Source organism: Cuculus canorus, chromosome 31, assembly GCF_017976375.1.
Source record: "Cuculus canorus isolate bCucCan1 chromosome 31, bCucCan1.pri, whole genome shotgun sequence".
NCBI lineage: Eukaryota > Metazoa > Chordata > Aves > Cuculiformes > Cuculidae > Cuculus > Cuculus canorus.
This window is the reverse complement of record NC_071431.1, coordinates 167,941-181,731: the sequence shown is the minus strand read 5'-3', so window position 1 is coordinate 181,731 and position 13,791 is coordinate 167,941. Positions and strand designations below refer to the sequence as shown.

The 13,791-nt window shown below is 65.7% G+C and overlaps 2 protein-coding genes across 2 annotated transcripts in view; one reads left to right on the top strand and one right to left on the bottom strand.

Moving 5' to 3' along the window:
• Positions 1-6,890, top strand: part of CFB (complement factor B) — a 7,448-nt gene extending 558 nt beyond the window's left edge. The window contains exons 2-9 of the mRNA XM_054051950.1: positions 615-677; positions 1,379-1,498; positions 1,869-2,019; positions 2,492-2,571; positions 3,233-3,333; positions 3,889-4,021; positions 4,879-4,928; positions 5,939-6,890. Coding sequence (XP_053907925.1) covers positions 615-677; positions 1,379-1,498; positions 1,869-2,019; positions 2,492-2,571; positions 3,233-3,333; positions 3,889-4,021; positions 4,879-4,928; positions 5,939-6,085 — 845 coding nt within the window. The 3' untranslated portion in view covers positions 6,086-6,890. The remainder of the gene's footprint in view (positions 1-614; positions 678-1,378; positions 1,499-1,868; positions 2,020-2,491; positions 2,572-3,232; positions 3,334-3,888; positions 4,022-4,878; positions 4,929-5,938) is intronic.
• Positions 6,891-7,120: 230 nt separating this feature from the next.
• On the bottom strand, positions 7,121-13,775 carry NELFE (negative elongation factor complex member E). Its single transcript, XM_054052085.1, has 10 exons — positions 13,652-13,775; positions 12,977-13,049; positions 11,902-12,047; positions 10,940-11,014; positions 10,405-10,439; positions 10,016-10,167; positions 8,922-9,066; positions 8,515-8,569; positions 7,636-7,738; positions 7,121-7,375 (listed from the first exon to the last, which is right to left on the bottom strand). Exons 1-10 carry the CDS (start codon positions 13,724-13,726, stop codon positions 7,293-7,295), a joined length of 942 nt encoding a protein of 313 aa, XP_053908060.1. The 5' UTR covers positions 13,727-13,775; the 3' UTR covers positions 7,121-7,292.
• Positions 13,776-13,791: the final 16 nt, after the last annotated feature.

Here is a 13,791-nt window from a genome sequence, read left to right as displayed (position 1 = left end):
CCTCAACAACCCCCTCAGACCCCCTCAACTCCCCCCTGGGACCCCCCAACCCCCCCCAGACCCCCCAAACACCCCCTGGGACCCCCAAGACCCCCATAGAGCCCCCATGACCCCCCAAACACCCCCTGGGACCCCCCCAGAGCCCCCCAAAGGCTCCCATTACCCCCACAACCAACCCCCCCGACCCCCTCAACCCCCCCCCCGAGACCCCCCCAACCCCCCCCAGACCCCCCCAAACACCCCTGGGACCCCCCAGAGCCCCCCCAAAGGCTCCCCATGACCCCAACACCCCCCCAGACCCCCTCAACCCCCCCCCCTGGGACCCCCCAACCCCCCCAGACCCCCCCAAACACCCGTTGGGAACCCCCAGAGCCCCCCCAAAGGCTCCCCATTGACCCCCCAACACCCGCCCAGACCCATCAACCCCCTCCCGGGACCCCCCAGACCCCCCCAAGTCCCCCAAAAGCCCCTCAAATCCCCCCAAAGCCCCCCAGCCCCCCCCAAGTCCCCCAAAAGCCCCTCTATGACCCCCCCAAAGCCCCCCCCAGCCCCCCCTGACCCCCCGTTTGTTGCCCCCCAGACGAGAGCGAGGCGCTGGGCCTGTGTGGGCTGAGCGCGAGGGGGGGGACGACAGCGGCCGCCAGAGAGACCCCTTGATGGTCACCGTCAGCGTCACCGTGAGGGGGGACGGGGGAAGTTGCGCCCGAGAGCTCCGCCTGACCCCCGAAGGGGACCCTCCGTCCCTCCGTCCTCCGTCCCTCCGTCCCTCTGTCCCTCCGTCCCTCTGTCCCTCCATCCCTCCCCGTCCCTCCTTCCCTCCATTCCCTCCGTCCCTCCGTCCCTCCATCCCTCTGTCCCTCCGTCCCCTCCGTCCCTCTGTCCCTCCGTCCCTCCTGTCCCTCTGTCCCTCCATCCCTCCGTCCCTCCGTCCCTGTCTGTCCCTCCATCCCTCCGTCCCTCTGTCCCTCTGTCCCTCCGTCCCTCTGTCCCTCCCGTCCCTCCATTTCCTCTGTCCCTCTGTCCCTCCCTCTGTCCCTCTGTCCCTCCGTCCCTCTGTCCCTCCCTCTGTCCCTCCCTATGTCCCTCCTGTCCCCTCCAGTCCCTCTGTCCCTCTGTCCCTCCATCCCTCCGTCCCTCTGTCCCTCTGTCCCTCTGTCCCTCCCTCTGTCCCTCGTCCCTCCGTCCCTCCATGTCCCTCCGTCCCTCCGTCCTTCTGTCCCTCCTGTCCCTCTGTCCTTCCGCGTCCCTCTGTCCCTCATCCCTCCATCCCTCCGTCCCTCCGTCCCTCCATCCCTCCGTCCCTCTGTCCCCCCCCTGTCCCCCTGTCCCCCCTCTCCACTGACGTGTCCGTCTGTCCGTGTCCGTCTGTCCTGCGCAGCGCCCCGGTCGGGGTCAGGAGCGCTGTCGGGGTTCCCTCATCTCCCCCTATTTCGTGCTGACGGCGGCGCATTGCTTCGAGGGGGGGGGGACAGCGCGGCGTGGGTCGGCGTCGAGATCGGTCAGGGGGGGCTTTGGGGGCACTTGGGGGGCACTTGGGGGGCACTTGGGGGGCTGAGGGGGAGATATGGGGAGATATGGGGATATGGGGGATATGGGGGTCACTTGGGGGGTGAAGGGGGGACATGGGGAGGAAAGGGGGGAAAATGAGGGGGGGGATATGGGGGTCTGTGGAGAGATTTGGGGGTCCCTGGGGGTATTTGGGGTCCCCTAGGGGGGTTTGAGGGTCCCTGGGGGTATTTGGGGTCCCCTGGGGGGTTGAGGGGTCCCTGGGGGTATTTGGTGTCCCCTGGGGGGGTTTGGGGGCCCCTGGGGGGTTTGGGGGTCCCCTGGGGGGTTTTAGCCCCCCCTGACCCGCTGCCCCCCCCCAGACCGTGGGACGCGCTGGGAGGTGTCGGGGGTTTTCCAGCACCCCCAGTTCGATCTCGGGGGGCGGCGGCACAGGGGGGTCCCCGAGTTCTACGACTACGACGTCGCCCTCGTCCAACTCAGCAAAGCGGTGACTCCGCAGCTCGACCGAAGGTGTGGGGGGAGATGTGGGGAGATGTGGGGGGATATGGGGGGATATGGGGGGATATGGGGAGATATGGGGGAGATATGGGGGGGATATGGGGGGATATGGGGGGATATGGGGGGATAGGGGGATATGGGGGGGATATGGGGGAGATATGGGGGATATGGGGGATATGGGGGGATATGGGGGGATATGGGGGATATGGGGGGATATGGGGGGGATATGGGGGGATATGGGGGATATGGGGGAGATATGGGGGGATATGGGGGGATATGGGGGAGATATGGGGGGATGGGGGGGATATGGGGGGGATATGGGGGAGATATGGGGGATATGGGGGGATATGGGGGGATATGGGGGGATATGGGGGATATGGGGGATATGGGGAGATATGGGGGATATGGGGGATATGGGGGGATATGGGGGGATATGGGGGGATATGGGGTCGCTATGGGGCGCTGACCCCCAAGTGCCCCTCAGGCCGCTCTGTCTGCCGTGCACTGAGGGGGCGTCGCGGGCGCTGCGATTGCCGCCGGCGCAGAGCACCTGCGAGGAGCACCGTGAGCCCCATAGCTGCCCCATAGCTGCCCCATAGCTGCCCCATAACTGCCCCATAACTGCCCCATAGCTGCCCCATAGCGCCCCATAACTGCCCATAGCTGCCCATAGTGCCCCATAGCTGCCCCATAACTGCCCCATAACTGCCCCATAACTGCCCCATACTGCCCCATAGCTGCCCCATAGCTGCCCCATAACTGCCCCATAACTGCCCCATAACTGCCCCATAACTGCCCTCCCTCCCCAGGAACTGCCCTCCCTGCCCCACAGCACCCTATAGCTGCCCCACAGCTGCCCCATAGCGCCTCATAACTGCCTCACAGCGCCCTATAGCTGCCCCATAGCGCCCCATAACTGCCCTATAGCGCCCCATAACTGCCCCATAGCGCCCCATAATGCCCCACAGCACCCCTTTACTGCCCTCCCTGCCCCACAGCTGCCCCACAGCACCCTATAGCTGCCCCATAGCGCCCCATAACTGCCCCATAGTGCCCCATAACTGCCCCATAGTGCCCAATAGCGCCCCATAACTGCCCCATAGTGCCCCATAACTGCCCCATAGTGCCCAATAGCGCCCCATAACTGCCCCATAGTGCCCCGTAGTGCCCCATAGCTGCCCCACAGCTGCCCCATAGCTGCCCCATAGCTGCCCCCTATCCCCAGGGCGGCTCCTTCTCCCCCCTCGCGCTCTCGAGGCCTTTTTCGTCTCAGTGTCCCCTGAGGGGCAGCGGCGGCAGCAAATCCACCTCCAGCTCGGGGCGCAGGTCCGTCCGTCCGTCTGTCTGTCCGTCTGTCCGTCCATCCCCGTCTGTGCCCCCCCGTCCCCTCTGACTCCCGTCTGTCCGTCTGTCCGTCCGTCCGTCCCTGTCTGTGGCCCCAATCCCCCCCACTCCCGTCCGTCCGTCTGTCCGTTCACGACTGTCTGTGCCTCTGACCCCTGTGGGTCCGTCTGTCCGTCTGTCCCTGTTCGCCCCCTGACTCCCGTGTGTCTGTCTGTCTTTCCCCCCCAACTCCTGTGTGTCCATCTGTCCATCCTTCCCCCCCTCACTCCCCTGTGTCTGTCCGTCCGTCTGCCCCCCCCCCCACTCCCGTGTCCGTCTGTCCATCCTTTCCTGACTCCCCCGTGTCCATCCGTCCCCCCTGACTCCCTGGTGTCCGTTCGTCTGTCTGTCCCCCCTCACTCCCCCGTGTCCGTCTGTCCGTCCCCCCTGACTGACTGCCCGGTGTCCGTCCGTCTGTCTGTCCCCCCTCACTCCCCCGTGTCCGTCTGTCCGTCCCCCCTGACTGACTGCCCGGTGTCCGTCCGTCCGTCCGCGCAGCGCTCTCCGTGCGAGGCCGACGCTCTCCGCGCTCCCCCTTACGCCAACGCTTCGGCTTTGGACGACGTCGTCACCGCGCGGTTCCTCTGCTCCGGAGGCGCCGATCCCCACCCCGACCCCAACGCCTGCCGCGGTCAGTGCCCCAGTACGGACCAGTACGGACCAGTATAGACCAGTACAGACCAGTACAGACCAGTATGGGCCAGTATAGACCAGTACAGACCAGTATAGACCAGTATGGGCCAATATGGACCCGTAGAGAACCAGGACAGAACCGAGACAGACCAGTATAGACCACTATGAATCAGTATAGAACCAGTACAAACCAGTATGGGCCACTGCAGACCAGTACAGACCAGTACAGACCCATATAAAACAAGAACAAACCAGTACAGGCCATTATGGATCAGTATAGAACCAGTACAGACCAGTACAGGCCAGTACAGATCAGAATAGAACCAGTACAGACCAGCACAGACCAGTACGGACCAGTACGGACCAGTATAGACCAGTATGGGCCAGTATAGACCAGTACAGACCAGTATGGGCCAATATGGACCCGTAGAGAACCAGGACAGAACCGAGACAGACCAGTATAGGTCACTATGAATCAGTATAGAACCAGTACAAACCAGTATGGGCCACTGCAGACCAGTACAGACCAGTACAGACCAGTATAAAACAAGAACAAACCAGTACAGGCCAGTACGGATCAGTATAGAACCAGTACAGACCAGTACAGGCCAGTAGGATCCTGTATGGACAAGTACGGCGCCCCCAGTACCAACCAGTACAGACCAGTATGGACCAGTACAGATCACCAGAAGCCCATAGGAACCGGTGTAAACCAGAATAGGCACATACACACCAGTACAAACCAGTAACAACCAGTACAGCCCCCCAGGACCCCCCAGTCCCGACCAGTACAGCCTCCGTAGGGGGCCCAGTCCATCCCAGTCCATCCCAGTCCATCCCAGTGCTCCCCCTCAGGTGATTCCGGAGGCCCCGTCATCGTCACCAGGGGGAGGCGCTACTTCCAGGTCACTGGGGATACTGGGAGGGACTGGGGGGGACTGGGAGGGACTGGGAGGGACTGGGAGGGACTGGGGATACTGGGAGGGACTGGGGGGGACTGGGGGGGGGTACTGGGAGGGACTGGGAGGGACTGGAAGGGGCACTGGGAAGGACTGGGGATACTGGGAGGGACTGGGAGGGACTGGGGGGGGGACTGGGAGGGGACTGGGAGGGACTGGGAGGGACTGGGGGGGGACTGGGAGGGGACTGGGAGGGGAATGGGAGGGACTGGGAGGGACTGGGGATACTGGGAGGGACTGGGGGGGTACTGGGAGGGACTGGGAGGGACTGGGAGGGACTGGGAGGGCGACTGGGAGGGACTGGGGGGGGTACTGGGAGGGACTGGGAGGGACTGGAAGGGGCACTGGGAGGGACTGGGGATACTGGGAGGGACTGGGAGGGACTGGGGGGGTACTGGGAGGGACTGGGAGGGGACTGGGAGGGACTGGGAGGGACTGGGGGGGACTGGGAGGGTACTGGGAGGGACTGGGAGGGACTGGGGATACTGGGAGGGACTGGGGGGGAACTGGGAGGGACTGGGGATACTGGGAGGGACTGGGGGGGTACTGGGAGGGACTGGGAGGGGACTGGGAGGGGACTGGGAGGGACTGGGGGGGACTGGGAGGGACTGGGAGGGACTGGGGGGGACTGGGGGGGACTGGGACGGACTGGGGGGGGACTGGGGGGGACTGGGCAATAGTGGGGGTTTGGGCCCCTTCCAGACTCCCTTCAATGGGTTTTTTGGGGGGTGTTTTTTGGGGTCCCCCCGGGGGGGTTTGGGGGTGACTGTGGGGTTCGGGGGGGGGCGGTTGTGCCCCAGTGGGTTTTTTTGGGGGGGGTTCGGTTCCCCTTTAGACGCTCTCAGTGGGGGTTTTCTGGGGGTGTTTTTGGGGTCCCCCCGGAGGGGGTGGGGGGTGGTGGTGGTGTTGTTTTTGGGGTGTCCCCCCCCCCACGGTCCCCTCCCCTCTCCCCTCAGGTGGGGGTGATCAGTTGGGGGGTGATGGACGCCTGCGGGCAGCGCCGCGCCCCCCCCCACGCCCGCGACTTCCACGTCAACGTCTTCGAGGTCGTCCCATGGCTGCGGGAGCGGCTGCGCCACGAGGACATCGGCTTCCTGCCGTGACACGCCAGCGACACGCCAACGACACGCTAACGACACGCTAACGACACGCTAACGACACGCTAACGACACGCTAACACGCCAAGGACACGCTAATGACACACGAGAGCCACGGGGGGGGCGGTTTGGGAGGCAATGGGGGGTGAAAGGACCCACGGATGCGTCACGGGACGCAGTGAAGCGCATGGCGGGACACGTGTGAACATGCTAAGAGACACGGAACGACACGCAAATGACATGAGTGGAGTCTGTGGGGTGTGGGGGGTGAGGGGATACGTGGGGACGCGCTGAGGGACACGGAGTGACGCGAACACGGAGGGATGGGGTGAGGGGATGCGTGAAAATGGGTCATGGGACGCGTGAGGACACGCTAAGGGACACGGAGAGAACACGGGGAGGGATGTGGGGTGAGAGGACACGTGGGGACACGTGGGGACACATGAAGATGCATGGTGGGACATGTGAGGATGTCACGAGACACGTGAGAACGCGCTAAGGACATGGAATCCACACAGAAGGTGGATGTGGGGGATGAGACGTGTGTCATGGGACACGTGAGGACGCGTGAAGAGACACGGAATGACACGGAGAGGACCCGTGTGGGGCTGCGGGCGGTGGGGGGACGCGCGTGGCTGTCACCGGACACGCCAAGCACATGCCAAGCACATGGAAGGGAGGGCGCGTGTTGGGGGTGTGGGGACACACGTGGGGACACACAGGACATGCCAAGAACACGTAATGACACGGGGAGCACGAGGGAGGGGCCACGGCGCGGGGGGAGCGCCACAGACGCGCGATAACGCGATAACACACAATAACACGCGATAACACGGACTGAGGGTCACGTGATAACACACGTGGAATGAGGCAGTTTGGTTTGGGGGTCCCGGGGGGGGGGGTCCAAGGGAGGGTGGGGGGGGTCCTGGGGGGGTTTGGGGGGCAAAAAGGGGTCTGGGGGGGTTGAGGGGTCTCGGGGTGCAAATGGGGGGGGGAAGGGGGTCCTTGGGGGGTCCTGCGGGTCTGGGGGGGGGTTGGGGTGTCCTGGGGGTGTCCTGGTGGGTCCCGGTGGGTTTTGGGGTGTCCTGGGGGGGTCCTGGTGGGTCCCGGTGGGTTTTGGGGTGTCCTGGGGGGGTCCTGGTGGGTCCTGGTGAGTTTTGGGGTGTCCTGGGGGGGGTCCCGGTGGGTTTTGGGGGGTCCTGGGGGGGTCCCCTCACTGCCCCCCGAACAGATCTTCGTTGTAGACGACCTGAGAGCGTTTGTCGCGGTGAGAGCCCTTCGCGCTGTTCTTCACCGCTGGGGGGTGGGAAAGGGGGGGTCAGCGGGGACCCCCGGGACACCCCCAAACGCAGGAAACCCCCCCCCAGGACCCCCCAAACACAGGAAACCCCCCCAGCCCCCTTTTTTTGCCCCCCTTTTCACCCCCAGCCCCCCTTTTTTCACCCCCCAGCCCCCCCTTTTTCACCCCCAGCCCCCCTTTTCTACCCCCAGCCCCCCTTTCTCGCCCCCAACCCCCCTTTCTCGCCCCCCAGCCCCCCCTTTTCCGCCCCCCTCACCCAGGGACCCCCAAAGCGATTTCCCGGTCGCCGCCTCGAGCAGCGGTTGTTTCCGAGCGATGCTGACGCGCAGCTGCACGTCCTGAACCACAGCGCCGTTCAGCTGGGGGGAAAGGGGGGGCAAAAAGGGGGGGCAAAAAAAAGGGGGGGTCACGGACCCACAGGGACTCCCCCAGACCCACGGAGACCCCGCCCGGAACCCCCCAAACCCACAGGAAACCCGAGAACACCCCCCAAAACGCCCCAAACCGCATTAGGATCCCCCAAACCTACTGGGACCCCATTCAGGGACCCCCCCCAGACCCCCAGGGACCCCCCCCAGGGACCCTCAATCCCCCAGAGACCCCCAGACCCACAGGGACCCCCCCCAGACCCCCTCAAACCCACTGGGACCCACCCAGTAACCCCCAAACCCACTGGAATCCCTCCTAGAGACCACCCAGACCCATAAGACCCCCCCCCAGGGACCCCCCCAACCCTTTGGGAACCCCCTGGGACCCCCCCAACCCCCCAGGGACCCCCGCAGGGACCCCGCACAGACCCCCAGGGACCCCCCCTGGGGACCCTCAATCCCCCAGAGAGGCACAGGCCCCCCCCCCAGGCCTGCTGGGACCCCCAAAGACCCCCTCCAAGCCCCCACGGACCCCCCCAGACTCCACTGGAACCCCCAAAGACCCCCCCCAAGCCCCCAGAGACTCCCCCAACTCCACTGGGACCCCCAAGGACCCCCCAAATCCCCAGGGACCCTTCCCAGACTCCACTGGGACCCCCAAGGACCCCCCACAAACCCCCCAGAGACCCTCCAGACCCCCAAGGGCCCCCCCAAACCCCCAATGACTCCCCCCCAGACCCCCAGGGACCCCCAGGGACCCCCCCCACCTCGGCGATGGCCTGATCGGCCGACTCCATCTTCTCATAGGTGACAAAGGCACAGCTGGGGGGGGGGGGGAAAGGACATGGGGGGTCACAACAGCCCCCCACCCCCCACAACCCCCCCCAGACCCCCATAGGCGCCCCATACTCCCCCTCAGCCTCCCCCGTAACCACTCCACAGGGTCCTAACGCCCCCCTCCTTTGCCCCATCACCAGGTCAACAGGAGCTCTCCAGGGTCCTAACGCCCTCCTCCTTTGCCCCCCATTACCAGGTCAACAAGGGCTCCGCAGGGTCCCAACGCCCCCCTCTTCTACCCCATCACCAGGTCAACAAGGGCTGCACAGGGTCCTAACGCCCCTCCTCGCCCCAGACACCTTCCCTAATGCCCCCCCCCGTTTTGCCCCCCCCTCACTTTCGGGGGGCGTCCATGGAGAGGTCGATGATGGCTCCGAAGGGCGCGAAGGCCGTGCGCAGCAGCTCAGGGCTCAGCTCGGCCCCGTACACGTACAGCGTATTCCCCTTGCGGGGGGGGCGCCGCTCCGGGAACGAGTCCGAGCCTGAAAAGGGGGGGCAATAGGTCAGGGACACCCCCACATCCAAGGATCCCCCCATCCACAACCCCCCCATCGAACAAACACCCCCCCACCCCTAAATTCAGTGACACCCCTTCATTCAGGGACACCCCCACCACCTCAAGGACCCCCACAACCCCCCCCCCCATCCAGGTACCCCCTATACATCAGGGACCCCCCTCGAACCCCCCCATGCAGAGACACCGCCCCCCCACAGACACCCCCCGCCCCAGGAACCACCCCCCCCCCAACATCCCAGACCCCCTCTATACAACACGGCCCCCCCATACACCCCCCCTGTCCAGCTCCCCCCCATATACAACCCCAACCCCCCCCCCCAAGCCCCCTCCCCATCCAGTGAACCCCCATCCAACAAAGCCCCCCATAACCCCTAAATCCAGTGACCCCCCCATGCCGAGACCCCCCCATACAACAGGGCCCCCCCCCATCCATGGACTCCCCCGGGGACCCCCATAGCCCCCCCTCCATCCCCCTTAGCACCCCCCAGGACCCCATAACCCCCCCCCCAGGACCCCCATAACCCCCCCCCCCCCAGGACCCCATAACCCCCCCCCAGCACCCCATAACCCCCTCCCATCACCCCATAACCCCCCCAGCACCCCATAACCCCCACCAGGACCCCCATAACCTCCTCCAGGACCCTCATAACCCCCCCCCCCCGGACCCCCATAACCCCCCCCCAGCACCCCCATAACCCCCATAACCCCCCCAGGACCCCCATAACCCCCCCCAGGACCCCATAACCCCCCCCCAGGACCCCCATAACCCCCTCCAGGACCCCCATAACCCACCCAGGACCCCCATAACCCCCCCCAGCACCCCATAACCCCCCCCCCAGGACCCCCATTGCCCCCCCCGGACCCCCATAACCCCCCCCAGCACCCCATAACCCCCCCCAGGACCCCCCCCATACGTCGAAAGGCTCCATCGCGGTCCCGGCTTCGTTCCTCGGGTTCGGGGTCCGGTTCCCAATCGAGGCGCCCCCCCCCTCCCCGTTCGGGGGCGTCCCCCGCGGCCCGCCCCCCCCCCTCCGGCTCCCGCAGCCGCTCGCTGGCGCTGACGAAGCTGAAAGAGGGGGTGTCAAATCCAAGGGGAACCCCCCCAAACCCCGTGGGAACCCCCCCAATCCCCAAATCCCAAGAGAGAAATCTCCAATCCAAAGGAACCCCCAAATCCCAAAGGGGGGTGGGGGGCTCAAATCTAAGGGGATACCCCAAATTCAAGCCACCCCCCCCCAAATCCCAAGGGGAGCCTCAAATTCAAGGGGACCCCCCCCAAATCTCAAAGGGGACCCCCACTCACCTCTCATAGAGCGACTTCCGCTGGGGGCGGCGTGACTGTTGGGGGGGTATGGTAAGGGAAGAGCCCCCCAACATCCAAAGCCCTCCTCCCTACTCCAAAGAACCCCCCCATCCAATCCAAGCCCCCCCCAAAACAAATGGACCCCCCAAACCAACGGCTCCCCCCCCATCCAAAAGCCCCCCCCGAAGCAAACCCCCCCCCAAAACCTCGAACACCCCCCGCACCCCAAACCAAGGGGTCTCCCCAAACTAATCCCTCCTCTCAAAACCCCAAACGCCCCCCCCCAATCCAGAGGGTTCCCCCCAATCCGAAGGGGCCCCCCCAATCCAAGCCTCCCCCCACTCCCTGCCCCCCTCAATCCAATTCTCTCAATCCCAGGTGTGTTCCCCCAACCCAAAAGCTCCCCCCTCAATCCCAAGGGTCCCCCCCTCAATCTAAAGACCCCCCCTAATCCCAGCCCCCTCCCAAACCCCAGGGGTTCCCCCTAAACCTCAAGGGCCCCCCCTAATCCAAGCCGCCCCCCCCAACCCAGCACCTCCTGGGAGTCATCGTCGGCCGAAATGCTGCGCTGGAAGGGCTGGAAAGTGGGGGTGGGGCCCTTCTCGGGGTCCTGGGGGGGGGGGAAAGGGGTGAGGGGGAACCCCAAAACCCAGCACCCCCCCCCCCCGAGCACGTAGGGAGGGGGACAAGGCGGTTTGGGGTGGTCTGGGGGGGTTTCCAGGGGAGTTTGGTGCTGTTTGGGGGGATCCCGGGGGTGTCTAGGAGGGTTTGGGGGGTCTCAGTGGGGTTTGGGGGGGTCTGGGAAGGTCCCGGGGGATGTTGTGGGGGCTTGGGGTGTCTGGCGAGGGTTTGGGGGGTCCAAGAGGGTTTTTTGGCTATTTGAGAAGGTCGGAGAGGGTCTCAAGGGGATTTTGGGGTGCCCAGGGGTGCCTCGATGAATCCCAAGAGGATTTTGGGGTGTGTTAGAGGGGATCCCAGTGGGATTTTGGGGTGTCTGGGGTGATTGGGGGTGATCTGAGAGCGTCTAGAGCAATCTGAGAGGGTCCCAGTGGGGTTGGGGGGCGTCTGGGGGGGTCCCAGGCAGCTTTGGGGCTGTTTGGGGGGGTCAGGGAGGGTCTCGGGGAGGGTTGGGGGTGTCTGGGGGGGTCCAAGGGGGTTTGGGGGTCCTGGGGGAGAGGATTGGGGGTGTTTGGGGGGGCCCAAGGGGGTTTGGGGCTTCGGGGGGGGTATTGGGGGTGTCTGGGGGCGGCCAAAGGGGGTTTGGGGGTCCTGGGGGAGAGGATTGGGGGTGTTTGGGGGGGCCCAAGGGGGTTTGGGGGTTCGGGGGGGGCGGATTGGGGGTGTCTGGGGGGGCCCAAGGGGGTTTGGGGGTCCTGGGGGGGTGGATTGGGGGTGTCTGGGGGGCCCAAGGACGTTTGGGGGGGGTTATTTGGGCCCAAGGGGGTTTGGGGGTCCCGGGGGAGTTTGGGGGGTCCCGGGGGGGGGTCGGGGTCCCACCTTGAGTTTCCCCTCGAGGGTCCGTGAGCGTTTGAACCCCGAGTTTTTGGTCTCGGCTTTGATGGCGCTGATGGCGCCCGATTTCACCAACTGCTTCGCCGCCTCCGTCGCCGACGCCGTATCGCGGGGGGGCTGCTCCGAGAGCGCTGGGGGGGACACCGTCAGGGGGGGCTGCGGGAATGGGGGGACTGGGGGGAAATGGGGGGAAATGGAGGGAACTGGGGGGGGAAATGGGGGGAACTGGGGGGGAAATGGGGGGAAAATGGGGGGAACTGGGGGGGAAATGGGGGGAAATGGGGGGATTGGGGGGGAAATGGGGGGAACTGGGAGGGAAATGGGGGGAAAATGGGGGGGGAATTCGATGATCCTGGGGGGGGTAACTGGGGGGAATTCGGGGGGGAACTGGGGGGGAAATGGGGGGAACTGGGGGGATTGGGGGGGAACTGGGGGGGAACTGGGGGAACTGGGGGGGAACTGGGGGGGAAATGGGGGGGCAATGGAGGGGGAAATGGGGGGATTGAGGGGGAATGGGGGGATATAGGGGAGATTGGGAGGGAACTGGGGCGAAACTGGGGGGATTGGGAGGAAATCGAGGGTCCTGGGGGGGGGGAACTGGGGGGAGTGGGGGGGAGTGGGGGGAAATAGGGGGGATTGGGGGGGAAATGAGGGTCCTGGAGGAGAACTGGGGGAGCGGGGGTGAAATGAGGGGGGGAAATGGGGGGATTGGGGGCAATGGAGAGGGAAATAGGGGGACTGGGGGGAAATTGAGGGTCCTGGGGGGGGAACTGGGGGGAAAATAGGGGGGAATGGGGACGAATCGAGGGTTGGGGGGGGAACTGGGGGGACTGGGGGGAAACTGGGGGGATTGGGGGAGAAATGGGGGGCAATGGAGGGGAATTGAGGGTCCTGGGGGGGGAACTGGGGGGGGAATGGGTGGCGAAATGGGGGGTGATGGGGGGATTGGGGGGGAATTGAGGGTCTGGGGGGGACTTGGGGGGAACTGGGGTGATTGGGGGACAAACAGGAAGGATTGGGGGGTTCCCAGTGCCCCCCCTCCCCCCAGACCCCCCCTCACAGCGTTTGATGCCCCCCTGGTTCGTGGCCCCCCCCGAGCTCTGCTGCTTCTTCAGCGCCAACAGCGCCTTCTTCTGTGGGGGGGGGGGACACAGGGGGGGGTCAGGGGGACCCCGGCCCCCCAAATCCCCGCTCCGTGCCCCCCCATAAACCCCCATAATCCCCCAACTACCCCCCACTCTTTCAACCCCCACCCGTGACCTCCTGTAACCCCCAAAGCCCCCAGACCCCCCAAATCCCCCCCATAACCCCCAGACCCCCCAAATTCTCCCCATAACCCCCAGACCCCCCCCCATAGCCCCCCTCCTTTAATCCTCCATAAACCCCCCATAACCCGAGACCCTCACTCCCCCCAAAGGCCTCCCCTAAGCCCCCCTGGGACCCCCTCCAGCCCCCAGCCCCCCCAAATCTCCCATATCCCCCAAACCCCTTGTAGGCCCCAGACCCCCCCAAATCCCCCCATAACCCTCAGCCCCCCAATTTTCCCCCCAAATCCCCCATAACCCCCAACTCCCCCAAACCCTCCACCCCCTCCCACCCCCCAAATCCCCCCATAACCCCCAGGACCCCAAATCCCTCCCAGACCCTCCCAACCCCTCACAATCCCCCCATAACCCCCAGCCCCCCCAAATCCCCCCATGGCCCCCCCACCCCTCAGCACCCCAAATCCCCCCACCTTCTTCCTCAGCTTGGCAAAGCGCTTCTGCAGCGCCTCCTCCTCCTCCGTGAGCCCCGGCGGCAGCGCCAGCATTGCGGGGGGTGGGGGGTGTCACAAAATGGGGGGGGTCACAAAATCGGGGGTACGGGGGGGGATGT

Excerpts from the sequence above, each read along its gene's own strand:
- NELFE (XM_054052085.1), bottom strand. The coding sequence starts at position 13,726 with ATGCTGGCGCTGCCGCCGGGGCTCACGGAGGAGGAGGAGGCGCTGCAG. Across the intron at positions 12,048-12,976 it reads CCAGGGGGGCATCAAACGCT|CGCTCTCGGAGCAGCCCCCC; the intron begins GTGAGGGGGGGT and ends TGTCCCCCCCAG. Across the intron at positions 7,376-7,635 it reads ATCGCTTTGGGGGTCCCTGG|CGGTGAAGAACAGCGCGAAG; the intron begins GTGAGGGGGGCG and ends CCCACCCCCCAG.